The sequence below is a fragment of the Eleutherodactylus coqui genome, chromosome 7 (genome assembly GCF_035609145.1).
Source record: "Eleutherodactylus coqui strain aEleCoq1 chromosome 7, aEleCoq1.hap1, whole genome shotgun sequence".
Lineage (NCBI taxonomy): Eukaryota > Metazoa > Chordata > Amphibia > Anura > Eleutherodactylidae > Eleutherodactylus > Eleutherodactylus coqui.
Genome location: NC_089843.1, coordinates 220,325,089 through 220,337,084, shown reverse-complemented (window position 1 = coordinate 220,337,084; position 11,996 = coordinate 220,325,089). Strand labels below are relative to the sequence as shown.

The 11,996-nt window shown below is 49.4% G+C and overlaps 1 protein-coding gene and 1 non-coding gene across 2 annotated transcripts; both read right to left on the bottom strand.

The window, feature by feature from the left end:
* Positions 1-537: 537 nt before the first annotated feature.
* Positions 538-11,749, bottom strand: EEF2 (eukaryotic translation elongation factor 2). Its single transcript, XM_066574429.1, has 15 exons — positions 11,617-11,749; positions 8,866-9,080; positions 8,602-8,783; positions 8,304-8,515; positions 6,708-6,886; positions 6,525-6,630; positions 5,762-5,875; positions 5,544-5,682; positions 3,909-4,104; positions 3,565-3,823; positions 3,313-3,420; positions 2,855-3,208; positions 2,452-2,634; positions 2,245-2,377; positions 538-990 (listed from the first exon to the last, which is right to left on the bottom strand). The coding sequence occupies exons 1-15, from the start codon at positions 11,617-11,619 to the stop codon at positions 797-799; spliced, it is 2,577 nt and encodes an 858-aa protein (XP_066430526.1). The 5' UTR covers positions 11,620-11,749; the 3' UTR covers positions 538-796.
* LOC136573698 (small nucleolar RNA SNORD37) lies at positions 6,396-6,464 on the bottom strand. The gene has a single exon (XR_010785920.1). It is a non-coding gene; the product is annotated as a small nucleolar RNA SNORD37 (small nucleolar RNA).
* Positions 11,750-11,996: the final 247 nt, after the last annotated feature.

The window sequence follows — 11,996 nt, the reverse complement described above, 5'->3', positions numbered from 1 at the left end:
CCAAGAGTCAAAAACAAAAAACAAAAACACAAAACTTTCAAAAATTGTCTTGCTGCATGTGATGACCAAGAACACATTTGGACATCACATGCGAGACAATGATCTAATGGAATTTTGCAATAAAGATTTTAGCTTCCTTATGGGCGTGTTTGAGACACTCCTCAGGGTAGGTCCTCAGCAGCGCTCCCCAGCCATCACTGCATATCAGCCCCCCACACTGCAGCAGGCTGGATATGAACTTGGCATTGGGGATATGCAGTGGTGGGTGGTAAATTTGAGCTAGAAGTCTGAGTTGTATAGCTCCCATTGATATCCATGTTAACATCTGGCCAACACAGGGGGCTGACATGATTACTCAGGGTCCTGAGCAATGGCCCCCTGTTGATCAACTATTGACATTTTGAAGCCAAGTCCTCAGTACTGCAAGGGTTCAGATCCCTGGAATAACCCTTCAATGTTGTCTTCCCTCTCCAGTACATTTTGAGTGTCTTTAAACGGCATCCACTTTGCAGAAGACATTACGACAGACCACTCAGCTCAAATACAAGTTTTATTAATGGCACCAATACAATGCTGATTCATGCTGTGAAGGAACAGTATTTGCAATGATGATCAGGCAGTCCCTATACTCCCACTTGAGTTACAGACTAATATTTAAATGTTACCCTTTATGTGTTACAGCACCAGGATGGGCCATAGAAAATCTTGACATTAAAGTGAGAGCAAGTATTGTGTTGCAAAATTAAGGTGTCAAAAGTTGTAAAGTCCAGATGATTTGAGAATGCGGGTCCAGAGCTCACAGCTTGTCCAGGAAGTTATCCAAGGCGGGAATACCTTCTTTAAGACCCTTTCGTTTGCGGGTCTCTGCTACAACTTGGAATGGCCTTGTGCTGTTGTCAAAAGGATCACCAGGAAGAATCTGCCAGTGGTCGAACACGCACTGAGGGAAGGCTTGGCCACCAGTATTGGATCGCAGATCAGCAGTGAAGCCTGTAGAATATAGGGTGATTAGAGACAAGAACTTCTGCAAACACTTGTCGGTGCCAAACTAGCGTTTGACTACAAAGTCCTCTAAGGTTCAATTCATTTCTGCATTATCAGTCTTTAAAAACGGATCAGTTAACTGAATTGGGACAGATTGCAAACTGAAGTAGAACCGACGCATAAATATACATTCAACATTTGTTTTTAAACTGATCACCCATTTGATGTCAGTTTGCAATCTGTCAGTTTTAAGTTGTTTTTTATTCACTTGCTGGGCCTGTGCCAGGCTTCATGCCCCCTCTGGTCACCATCTGCTGGAGAGCGGATCCATTCAAGACAGATGTAACCAGATAGCTGTTGCTTCCATCTGCTATAGACAAAAGCTCCAGCCAGACATGTGGATTCACCCTAAAGTTTTCACCCTGCCTACAACGAGCAATACCTTATTCCAGTGGCGGAGCTGTATAAGGGCTTTAGCAAGTGCAGCATTTTTTTTTTACCACTATAAAAACACAAGTGTTACAAGGGGTGAGAGGTCGTACCTTAAGGCCTCATGTCCACGGGGAAAATCAGGCCTGCTACGGATTCTACATGGAGAATCCGTAGCGGGTCCCTCCTGCCCCGTGGACATGAGCGCTCAAAATAAGAATTTACTTACCCGCAGCAGATCTCTTCTTCACGGCCGGATCTTCGTTCTTCGGCTGGCGGATGTGCTCAGCGCACCGTGCGGGCACATCTGCCCAGCCGAAGAAAGATCTGGCTGTGAAGAGAAGAACTGCCTGGTCCGCTGCGGGTAAGTTATTCTTATTTTAGGTCTCCTGCGGATCCGGACGGCTTCCATAGAAGCCCGCAGAAGACCTGCATGAAAATGGAGCATGTCCATTTTTTCCCCCCCATGCTTAATTTTTTTAATTCACTTTTATTGACCATCTGCGGTTATTTATCTACCCACGGGTGGTCAATGCATCCCTATGGGATGCGGTTCCACATGCGGGTGATCCGCTGTGGATTTTAAATCCTATTTTGCCTGTGGACATGAGGCCTTAGGGAGGTTTTTTTTTATGGTGTAGTAAATAGCAAGTTAAGTTGACAGTTCCAGGTTATGCTCATCTTGTAATACACTTCATTAAAGATGGTTTTACCACTGAAGATAAGAGGTCTGCCACTAAAGGGGGTGGGTGCCCCATCAGAGTGCATTGCAAACAAAAGGGCAACAGAAGGAAAGGCTGCATGGAAAGTTGACCTGCTACCAAAACTCACCAAATGATTCGTTGACTGGCAAATAAGCTTTAACAATAAACATTGGTGTGCCGGCAACCTGGGATTCTTCAAACACATGGCCACGCTTCCTGTTCAAGACACCATAGATTCCTCCAACCACTTGCTCGGGGCACTGTTGAAATGGTAATTGTTAATATGGAGTTTCATGTCTACAGTGGATAGGAAACAGAGGAAGTCTGTACTGACCTGGATCTCTACAAGATAGATGGGTTCCATCAAGCGGGGTTGTGCCGTTAGTACGCAAGCGTAGAGACAGCGACGAGCGGTGGGTATGATCTGTCCACCTCCTCTGTGAATGGCATCAGCATGAAGGGTCACATCATGCACATCGAAGCGAACAGCCCTCAAGTTCTCTTCACAAAGAGCACCCTGAGAATGCATCAGAAAATAAAGTTGAAGAAACATACAATGGAAGATATCTAGTGTCACATTTACACACAGAAGTCAATTATTTAGCACTCTTCCTTTAGGTGAAGTTTCACAGCATTTTACTGGATACCAGTTGTTGGCCGACATGTTCCCCCATCATATCTGTACTGCACCTAGCTAATAGATTTAGTTGAGAGACTAATGTCTTACTAAAGCATACCTCCTTTGTAGCCCATTGGAAGCCTGCCACTACACTGTCCTTGATTTCATTTAGGTACTGGACTCCTTTGGTGACGTCAGTGAGGATATTTGGCCCAGTTCCATCAGGACCAAAACACCAGATCTTTCTTGCTTCAGTCACATCCCATTCGTATTTCTCAGCCAGATAACGGGCCCTAGTCTTCAGCTCTTGACGAGCTGCCACGTCGCCTTTGTCAATATCTTCAGCTAGGCCATCGGGGAAAGGACGAGCCTTCATGTACAGACGGTTGTGCTTGTTGGGAGACTTTGACAAGCACAGTAGGCTGGATTCCTCACTCACGGTCTCTCGGTAAGACACAACGGGATCAGATTTCTAAGAAGAAAGTGAAATAAGCGTATTAACGCCATGAACGTGCCACTTGTGTTCAGCAGGTTCCACTTAATGAACAGCTTGAGGCTGCAGCCAACTTCTGTTACCTTGATTGGAATACAAGCATGGTCTTCTTCCAGATCTTTCAGACAGATTTCCAAATGCAGCTCACCAGCTCCAGCAATGATGTGTTCCCCAGACTCCTCAATGATACACTTGAGAAAAAGAAAAAAAGTGTCAAGGCTGCATGTCGTTAGCAATGTAATAGTGTTTTAGAAAACTGCAGACATTGAGAACTTCAAATTCCTCATTTAAAACAGATCACCCAATGTATAGGCAAGTCACTCTGAAGTACATACCTGCACCATAGGGTCAGATTTTGCCAGACGCTTCAAGCCTTCTACAAGTTTTGGGAGGTCAGCAGGGTTCTTTGCTTCCACAGCAACACGGACAACAGGGCTCACGCTGAACTTCATAACACGCATGTTGTGTGCATGTTCAAAGGTGGTGATTGTTCCGGTCTTAACCAAAAACTGGTCCACTCCAACCAAACCAACAATGTTGCCACAAGGTACATCTTCAATGGGCTCTACATAACGTCCCATCATCAGAATAGTTCTAGTGTTTAAAGGTAAAATTGCTTAGAACCCAGTGGAAGCTCCGCACAATTACTACATGCATTATATAGGATTGTGTTACTCACCTCTGAATGGGCTTCAGGTAAAGATCCTCTTTCTTTCCAGGGGTGAAGTTTGGTCCCATAATTCTAACTTTGAGGCCAGTAGACACAACACCAGAGAACACACGGCCAAAAGCATAGAATCTGCCCTTGTCAGTTGTGGGCACCATCTTCGATATGTACATCATGAGTGGTGCTTTAGGATCACAGTTCTTAATGCCTAGTTGAGATAAGTCAAGTGTTAGCTTAAGACTCACACCGAGTCGTGTTGATGCAATAATCTTACCCATATGCTGCCATGTAGTTACTAACCTGCATAACACTGTCACCCTTTATGGGAATGAAACGGAGTGCAGAACATACATGACACTTAATACTTCGTAGTTATGGATGTGGCAACTTTAACCAAGTGGATTTGAGCCAACAACCCAATCAGCTCCAAAAACCTGTTACTACAAGCCAGTTGCACCAGAGCCATGACAATCTGAACTATGAAGTCATATATACCCTAAAGTGGTAACATACCAAGAAAACTGCAGCATGCATAGCCAAAACCACCTTCAAAGTGCCATTAACTTTTTCCAATACAGTTTTAGATTCAGGGTTTCCTAAAAGGCACCTTTTGCTGACTAAAGCCAGTGTGTGCGCCAGTGAGACTGACAGCGGAGTGGCTGGCAATAGAGGGTAAGAATACCCTGTTGTACATCTTGACATTGGAGCTGTACAAGCTTCGATCAGAATGTAGAAAGAAGATGTCAGTGGATTGGAAAGGGTTAAGAAGTTAAGGGTCTCGACTATATGAAGTTAAACTAATCCACACCACACTAAGGGGTCAGTTATATTTTTACTCTATGGGGAATACTCAAAGAAACAGAAAACCCCTGTATATTCTCACCTGCTGTGACCCATGCTGCCCCTTTGGGTCTCTGGTTACATTTACAGGCAGGCCTAGGCACATCAGCCAATAATGGAGCTCAGTCAAGCACCAAGCTGTTATTGGCTGCAGTGGCTATGACGTCATGAGACCTGGGTGGGACACAGCAATGGAGGACAGAGCACTGATGTGCAATGCTCTGTAGGAGTGTGGAGAATACACAGGTTTTTGTTGTATGGAGAACAGGCTTCTTGTAGAAGCTCAACTCAGCCCACCCATTTAAGCTCAGGAAATTGGGTATTGACGCTTTATGGTGCCGTAACATTGTGAACTTTGTAGTTTATTTCCCCTTAAGTCATGCTGCTGTTATTTGCTGCCTTGTGCATTCCAACATCCTGATGAGAGCTTGCCACGGACTCATCTGAATGACCATTGGGATTGCACGAGTGCCATCACCACCTCTAAGGCAGATAGCGCCTGTAATGTGTTTAGACAGAACACCGCTGATTGTGGGCTTCTCACCCAGTGCTACATTTTTATGTGAAGCGCTGAGCAAGAATCTCGCGATGTTTGCGTCACTTACTGCTGATGTTTCGTCTTTTCTCATTTACATGGGATGATTATAGCTCAATCTTGTTAGTTTGAAGGAATTTCGAGTGATAATCATCCTGTGTAGATAGTTTACCTTTGGTGTTGTCTGGGCAAGCAGCATTGCGACGCTCACAGCAGGGCTTTGTCACATATTGCTTATTTCCTTTAACCTAGGTTAGATACTGGACACCTACCCATGGCAGCGTCATCATCAGGCGGTCCCTCATACAGAAGCTCACAACGGTACTTCTGAGCAGTGACTGGTGAAGGCAGGTGGATGGTGATCATCTGAAGGAGAGCTTCACCAGCTGGAAGCCAGCGTCTCATCACAGCCTAGTCACAACAAGAAGGTACAATATAAGGCCACATAACCGTGTAAATGTATAAACTGCACTATTGTGAAGTGAGCTACCTTAAGCAACTGTTTGCCATCCTTATCCTTGTCTTCAGTGTCCAGCTTAATCTCCAATTTCTCAATTAGTTTTGCAGTCTCGTCTTTCTTGAAGTTCATGATGGCATCAAAAACCTAAAAAGCAGCATCAAAAGCTGTAAGTTACACACAAGAAATTCCTTTGTTCCTTCCCACGACAGTCGGGCTCTGCACTATTGGTGTGGATTGACTCGAAATCAGCTGCGTTTCCACAACCAATTTCAGAAGATCCAGCGTTCCTCCTTGCCTCATGAGTCTTGTGCCTCTAGTGAGCCCCGTGCTGCTGGTCAGGTGATGTGGAAGTGCCTTCTGACCAGCAGCACAGCGCTCAACTCGAAGCCGCTAGATGCGCTGACACCACATAGACTTCAGGTGTCCCGTATCTGACAAGCTGTGGGAATTCCATAGCTGATTGTGGGAACACTTTAAGGCTACGGTCCCAGACACAGGATACAAGACTAAGTAGGATCCCTTCCGTCTCCCCCATCCTGCCCGAGGTGACCAGCATTACAGGAACAGTAGCAGTTTGACTTCTATTGACAGTTCCAGGAAGGTGTGACCCAGCAGCTCAGCCACCCCTGCCTGCACACATCAGGTGGGGACGATCATTTTAACTTATCAGACTTCAGGATTTCTTCAGCCATTTTATCAGGTCAAAGTGAAGAAATGTTTAGTCATCATTTACAGTAGCCCACCCAAACTACTAGAGACCACGCCATGAACAGAGCAACCCCCCACAACATACCTTGAAGATTGGGTCCAGGACCAGCTGACAGAATGTTCTTGGCAGCTTTTTACCATCAGCATTGCTGGCAGCCTTGGAGAATTTGCCATTTGATGGGTCAAAATACCTGCAAGTTAGATACATGAGCATCAATATATTCCCACTCGAATGTGCAGCGAATGGACACATCTAGCCACAGCTTACCTATCGCCCCACAGCTTCTTCATCATGTCTTCCACTTTCTTTGCACGATCTGTTGTTGACAGCTGACCTTCTCCCTTTGCAGCAAACTTTGCTACGTACATCTCAGCAAACTGTTTCAGGGTAAAAGCCCAGCCATGCAACCCAGAGCCGAAGCCAACGGTACCAAGAACTGGGTCAATCTAAAGAGGAAGATTAGAATTATTGACAATGCCACCCAGAGTACATCTTGTGCCATGTATGTGGTCCTTGACCACCTGGCTGCATGCTGCTGTAGATGTGAGCGTGTTGTGTATTTGGAAGCCCAGATACTGGATCTAAATGAGCAGCTTATAACACAAATCCATTGGCACCATGGAAAGGAGCTGCTTGCTGGGGTAGATGGCAGTTTGGGAGAGCAGGATGATCAGCAGCTGAGTGACAGGAGGAGGGATAGAGGGGGGCTAGTCCTTAACTGGCACACCCCAACAAGTTTACAAAGTTGGTAGATGAGGGGGCTGTCATTAGAGGATTAGCACAATGACCACCAGCAGGTGTCTGCATCAGTAAGAAGGGGAGTGCAGGGCAGGCTAGACACGTCTTGGTGGGGGGGGGGGGGGGGGGGATTGGGACAGACTGCAATTTACCACAAAGATCGGGATTGGCAAACTGCCGTCTTCCTGCTGCTTTAGTCTGATACATCATAGATTGGGTTGATACACTACTGGAGGGGTTGGTGAGGATCCAGCGGCATTAATGATAGTTACAGGGAGGTGAAAGGTCCTTCAACACAGATCAATACACTCTCATTGAGCCCATTGTGTACATGTAATATGTAGTGAAGTTCCACGTGTGAGCCAAGCCTAACTGTAAACTGTTCAATTATAGAAGTGGTAAAAATATGGAGCCGTGGCCCTTTAATGCAGGACAAACTGAGGTGGGCGAGAAAACAAGTCCATTAAATTTCCCTAGTGTCGTTTGAATAAAGTGAAATGTCAGATGAGATGCAAAGTGCTAAAGTAAACTCCACTAAATGTCACCAGATTAACCCAGGAAGTGCAGAACGGTTAATAGGCTGAACTAGACGGACCTGTCTCTTCAGCCCAACATGCAGTGTTACTATGTGACAATCCAGACTGTTCATGAAGCCAAGACTGATATCACACATGCCAAGCACCTTTGTAGCCATTGTTCAGCATCTGTGCCTCACTGACTATGAAGCTTACCCTTAAATGTGCATTCACATGTGGCAGAGTCGCTACAGCTCAAGATTGTTTGGTTTGGACGCGAGCCAGCGACCGGAAGAACGAGGTCAGCTTGCTAGTCGTGCAGTTTCAGGACTAAATCCCTGATGGCTGGTGCATTTATATAACACTCCCCTCAGTGTCCCATATAGGACTATGAAACACTGAAGTGAATGATTCTCAACCATCTGCCTGTCTAAACAGGCTGACTGAGTGCGATTGCGTTAGCGGCGACATCACATGCTCAAAGGAGAATTGGTTCGTCTTAAAGGGCCCTTGAGACTCTACACCATCTCAACCAGATTAGTGATGCCGATGAGCCCTCAACATGGCGGCTTCTATAACCTACAGATTCATGCACAGCGGTTCTGCTCACCATTATGTTTCCCATTGGTCCGGTTTCTCCCTCACCGTAGGTGGAAATGATTACGTTCACATTTTCGACAATTCGTTGGAAAGTCTGGTACAGCTCTTGCGTTCCAAGCTGGAGTTCCAGAAGAGCACGGTCCATCTTGTTCATCATCAACACGGGTCGGATGCGCTCGGCAATGGCCTGGCGGAGCACGGTCTCCGTTTGCACACAGACTCCTAGTGTCGTTAGGGAAGAGGAAGAGAAGTCAGCGCTTGTCTGGAAGGAGTCTTCAGGTGAAGGTCAGGGACGAGCGAAGACTCACCAGAGACACAATCCACTACAACTAAAGCTCCATCAGTGACACGGAGGGCAGCGGTGACCTCAGAGGAGAAGTCAACATGGCCAGGGGAGTCAATCAGGTTGATTAGAAAGCCACAGCCATCTTTACTTTGCTTGATGAAGGCCAAGTCGTTTTCAGAAAGCTCGTAGAAGAGGGAGATTGCGCTACAGGATAGAAGGTGGAGTTACTCGGCAGGGTCAGACATGAACGTTCGCTCGCTGGTACTAATGCTAAAGACTGACTTACGTAGACTTGATGGTGATGCATCGCTCCTGCTCATCCTTACGAGTGTCCGTAAAACGCGTCTCCCCAGCTCGAGCAGATGCAATAATGCCAGCCTTACATACCAGCGAGTCTGTCAGAGTGGACTTCCCATGGTCCACGTGCGCTATGACAGACATGTTGCGGATATTTGCCTTTTTGTCCATGATGGCACGTATCTGGTCGACCGTGAAGTTCACCTGCGGGAAGAAAGTTAAAAGCTTGTTACCCCAACAACATTCTGTTCATAGATCTGATCTCAAGGAGTCGTAAGATCATTCAGGATCTGCAAACCCAGCCGACCACCAGTGGTGCCATTCTTGTACAGCTGATACTCTGCAGCCCCATGCATGGTACAAGTCATCGGCCATCAGAAGGATCCTAGCCGTCGCCTCCTACTTGGTGCAGTGACCTAGCACGGTATGGCAGGCGATCCCCAACTTGACTTCAGATAGTGAGTCCCCACCGATCGCCTACAGACTGGATGGGTCAATCTTTAAGAGCTGGACAACTTAAGGGGTACTTTCATGGCCTCTCATGTCTGAGATGGAAGACCCGGAATCTGTTCCAGTCATCAGTGCCTAGTCGTGTGATCTCTGTAGCCCTCATGGATATGAATGAGCTACAGAAACAGGGTATTGCAGTGCATTATGTGGTTTCCCTAGCTCCCATAAGAGCTCCGGAGAGTGCCAGGCTCTCCGTTGGCGCTGGTTTACCACCTTGGCTCTGAAAAGCTAAAGTGGGAATACCCCTTTAAAAGAAGTTGATACAATCTATCCACAGGATGTGATACATAGAATGTGCTTGGACCCCAACAAAGAACAAGAGTCCCCGAAGGTCACCACTACAGCGCCATCCATCAGCCACAAGACAGCGGAGTGCTCGGCCATCTGTCAGTCCCATGGACCGTGAACGATTACCATTGTAGTCACAGGACTCCAATCCCTATTCTTGTGAGCCATGGGGGTCCCAGCAGTTAACCCCCCGCAAACACTTCACTCATCTATAGGACTGGTGATGGACATACTGGACAGGCCCTTTAATTGCAAGTTACTGGTCTGCATTGTCAGCCGGACTCCTGAAGTCAGGTGTCACCCCTCCCCCATGAGTTACAATAGTCCACAGTACACTGACAGCGCAGGCCTCTGATTGGCTGCAGTGATCAGGTGGTTTCTGTACTGTGGCGGGTGGCGTACCATTACTTGGGTGTAGAAAGTTATACATCACCCGGACAACTAATTGCTGCCCACCCATGGCAGCTTATATCTGTTCAGGGGGCCAACGCTCAGGACCCCCAATGATCTGAGGGACCGTGGTGATTGTGTGACTGCTGTCACCTTGTCAGGGGCTCCGCCGTCCTCCGGGGAGGCTGTAGGGGGTCGTGCGGGGCACCACAACGGTCTACCCAGCTGCCAGAAACATGGCGGTCCGAGGCCAACGGTGCCGGGATGTACACAGACTGCAGGACTCCGTGTGCCGCCACCCCCCCAATCAGATGACAGGCGGTGGAGCAAAAGGAGCATAATCCTGGACATCCGGAACCGCCACCATGTAGTGCTGAGCCAGGGGTCGTCCAGGGGGGCCGCTATGAACCACCATGTAGTGCTGCACCAGGGGGGCCGCTATGAACCACCATGTAGTGCTGCACCAGGGGGCCATCGTCCAGAGGGGCCGCTATGAACAGCCACCATGTAGTGCTGCACCAGGGGGCCATCGTCCAGGGGGGCCGCTATGAACCACAATGTAGTGCTGCACCAGGGGGCCATCGTCCAGGGGGGCCGCTATGAACCACAATGTAGTGCTGCACCAGGTGGGGGTGGTCGGGTCATCCAGTGGGGCCGCTATGAACCACCATGTAGTGCTGCACCAGGGGTCATCCAGTGGGGCCGCTATGAACCACCATGTAGTGCTGCACCGGGTGGGGGTGGTCGGGTCATCCAAGGGTGCCGCTATGAACCGCCACCATGTAGTGCTATGTCAGAAGTCATCCAGGTGGGCCGTTATGAACCTCCACCATGTAGCGCTTCAACAGGGGTCATCATCCGGGAGGGGGGCACTCCGAACCGCCACCATATACTGCTATGCCGAGGGTCCTCCATGGGGGCCACAACACAGGATGAGCAGTGCAGCAAGCAGAGCTGCTTCCTGTAAACACCAGCAAAATGCTGGACTGCAGGCCAAACTGAACTCAGCCAGCGGGGGGCGCTCCAGGACATCATGAGTCAGCTGTTCGTTGTCCTAACTGACCGCAGAAGGAAGACAGAACCACCAACCGGAGGCAGGAACGAGACCCCCGGAGCATCTGGACAGAACCAGCAGAGGGCGCCACCAACAAGCCCGGAGCTCCGCCACACCTGCAGGCACCGAGGCCGGTCAGCACCCCAATGCCACCACTGCAGGCCCCGAGCTCCCCCGTCAGCCCCCCAGCGCTCCCCCTGCTGGCCAGCAGCGTCACGGCTCCTCCGCCCGCACACAACAGAACTGCAGCGTCACGGCGGCCTCAGCGCCCCCAACGGTTACATAACGAAGGGCAGCGGAGAGCCGGCGGGGAGCGGCGCGGGATACAGAAGGCGGCGCCGGAACAGCCGGCACCACTGGAGGACGGCCAGCAATGGCTGCCGGGTATTGTCCAGCCGGGACTTCCTGAACAACCATCTAACCCGCCGCTAACCCCCCGGCCGCCGAGCCCGCCGCTGCACACAGCTCGGCGGCGCCCCCCCGCGGCCTGATGCTTACCATTGTGGCGGATGGCGATGGATTCTTTCACGGGGGAGAAGCCGGAGCGGACCGTCTGCCTCAGAGCAGACAAACAGGCGGAAGAGAACGCTGACGTCAACAGCACGCCTTATATAGGCCAGCGCCGCCGCCGTCACGTGACGCGTGTGCGTCGGTGGGCGGGGCGTTCTCTGCGGGCTGTGAAGCCGGTGACGTAGTGGGTGGCGGCCGCCATGTTGTAGCAGTGACCACGTGTCGTCCCGAATGGCGTTCCCTCGGTGTCACCCGTCACAATGCTTGTCCCGGGGGCTGCCCGTGTGCTGGGGGCTTCCACAGCGCGGGGACTAGTGGCCCACGGCCCAGGCAGGCTGTAGGTGTGCAGCGGCTGATTACCGCACCAT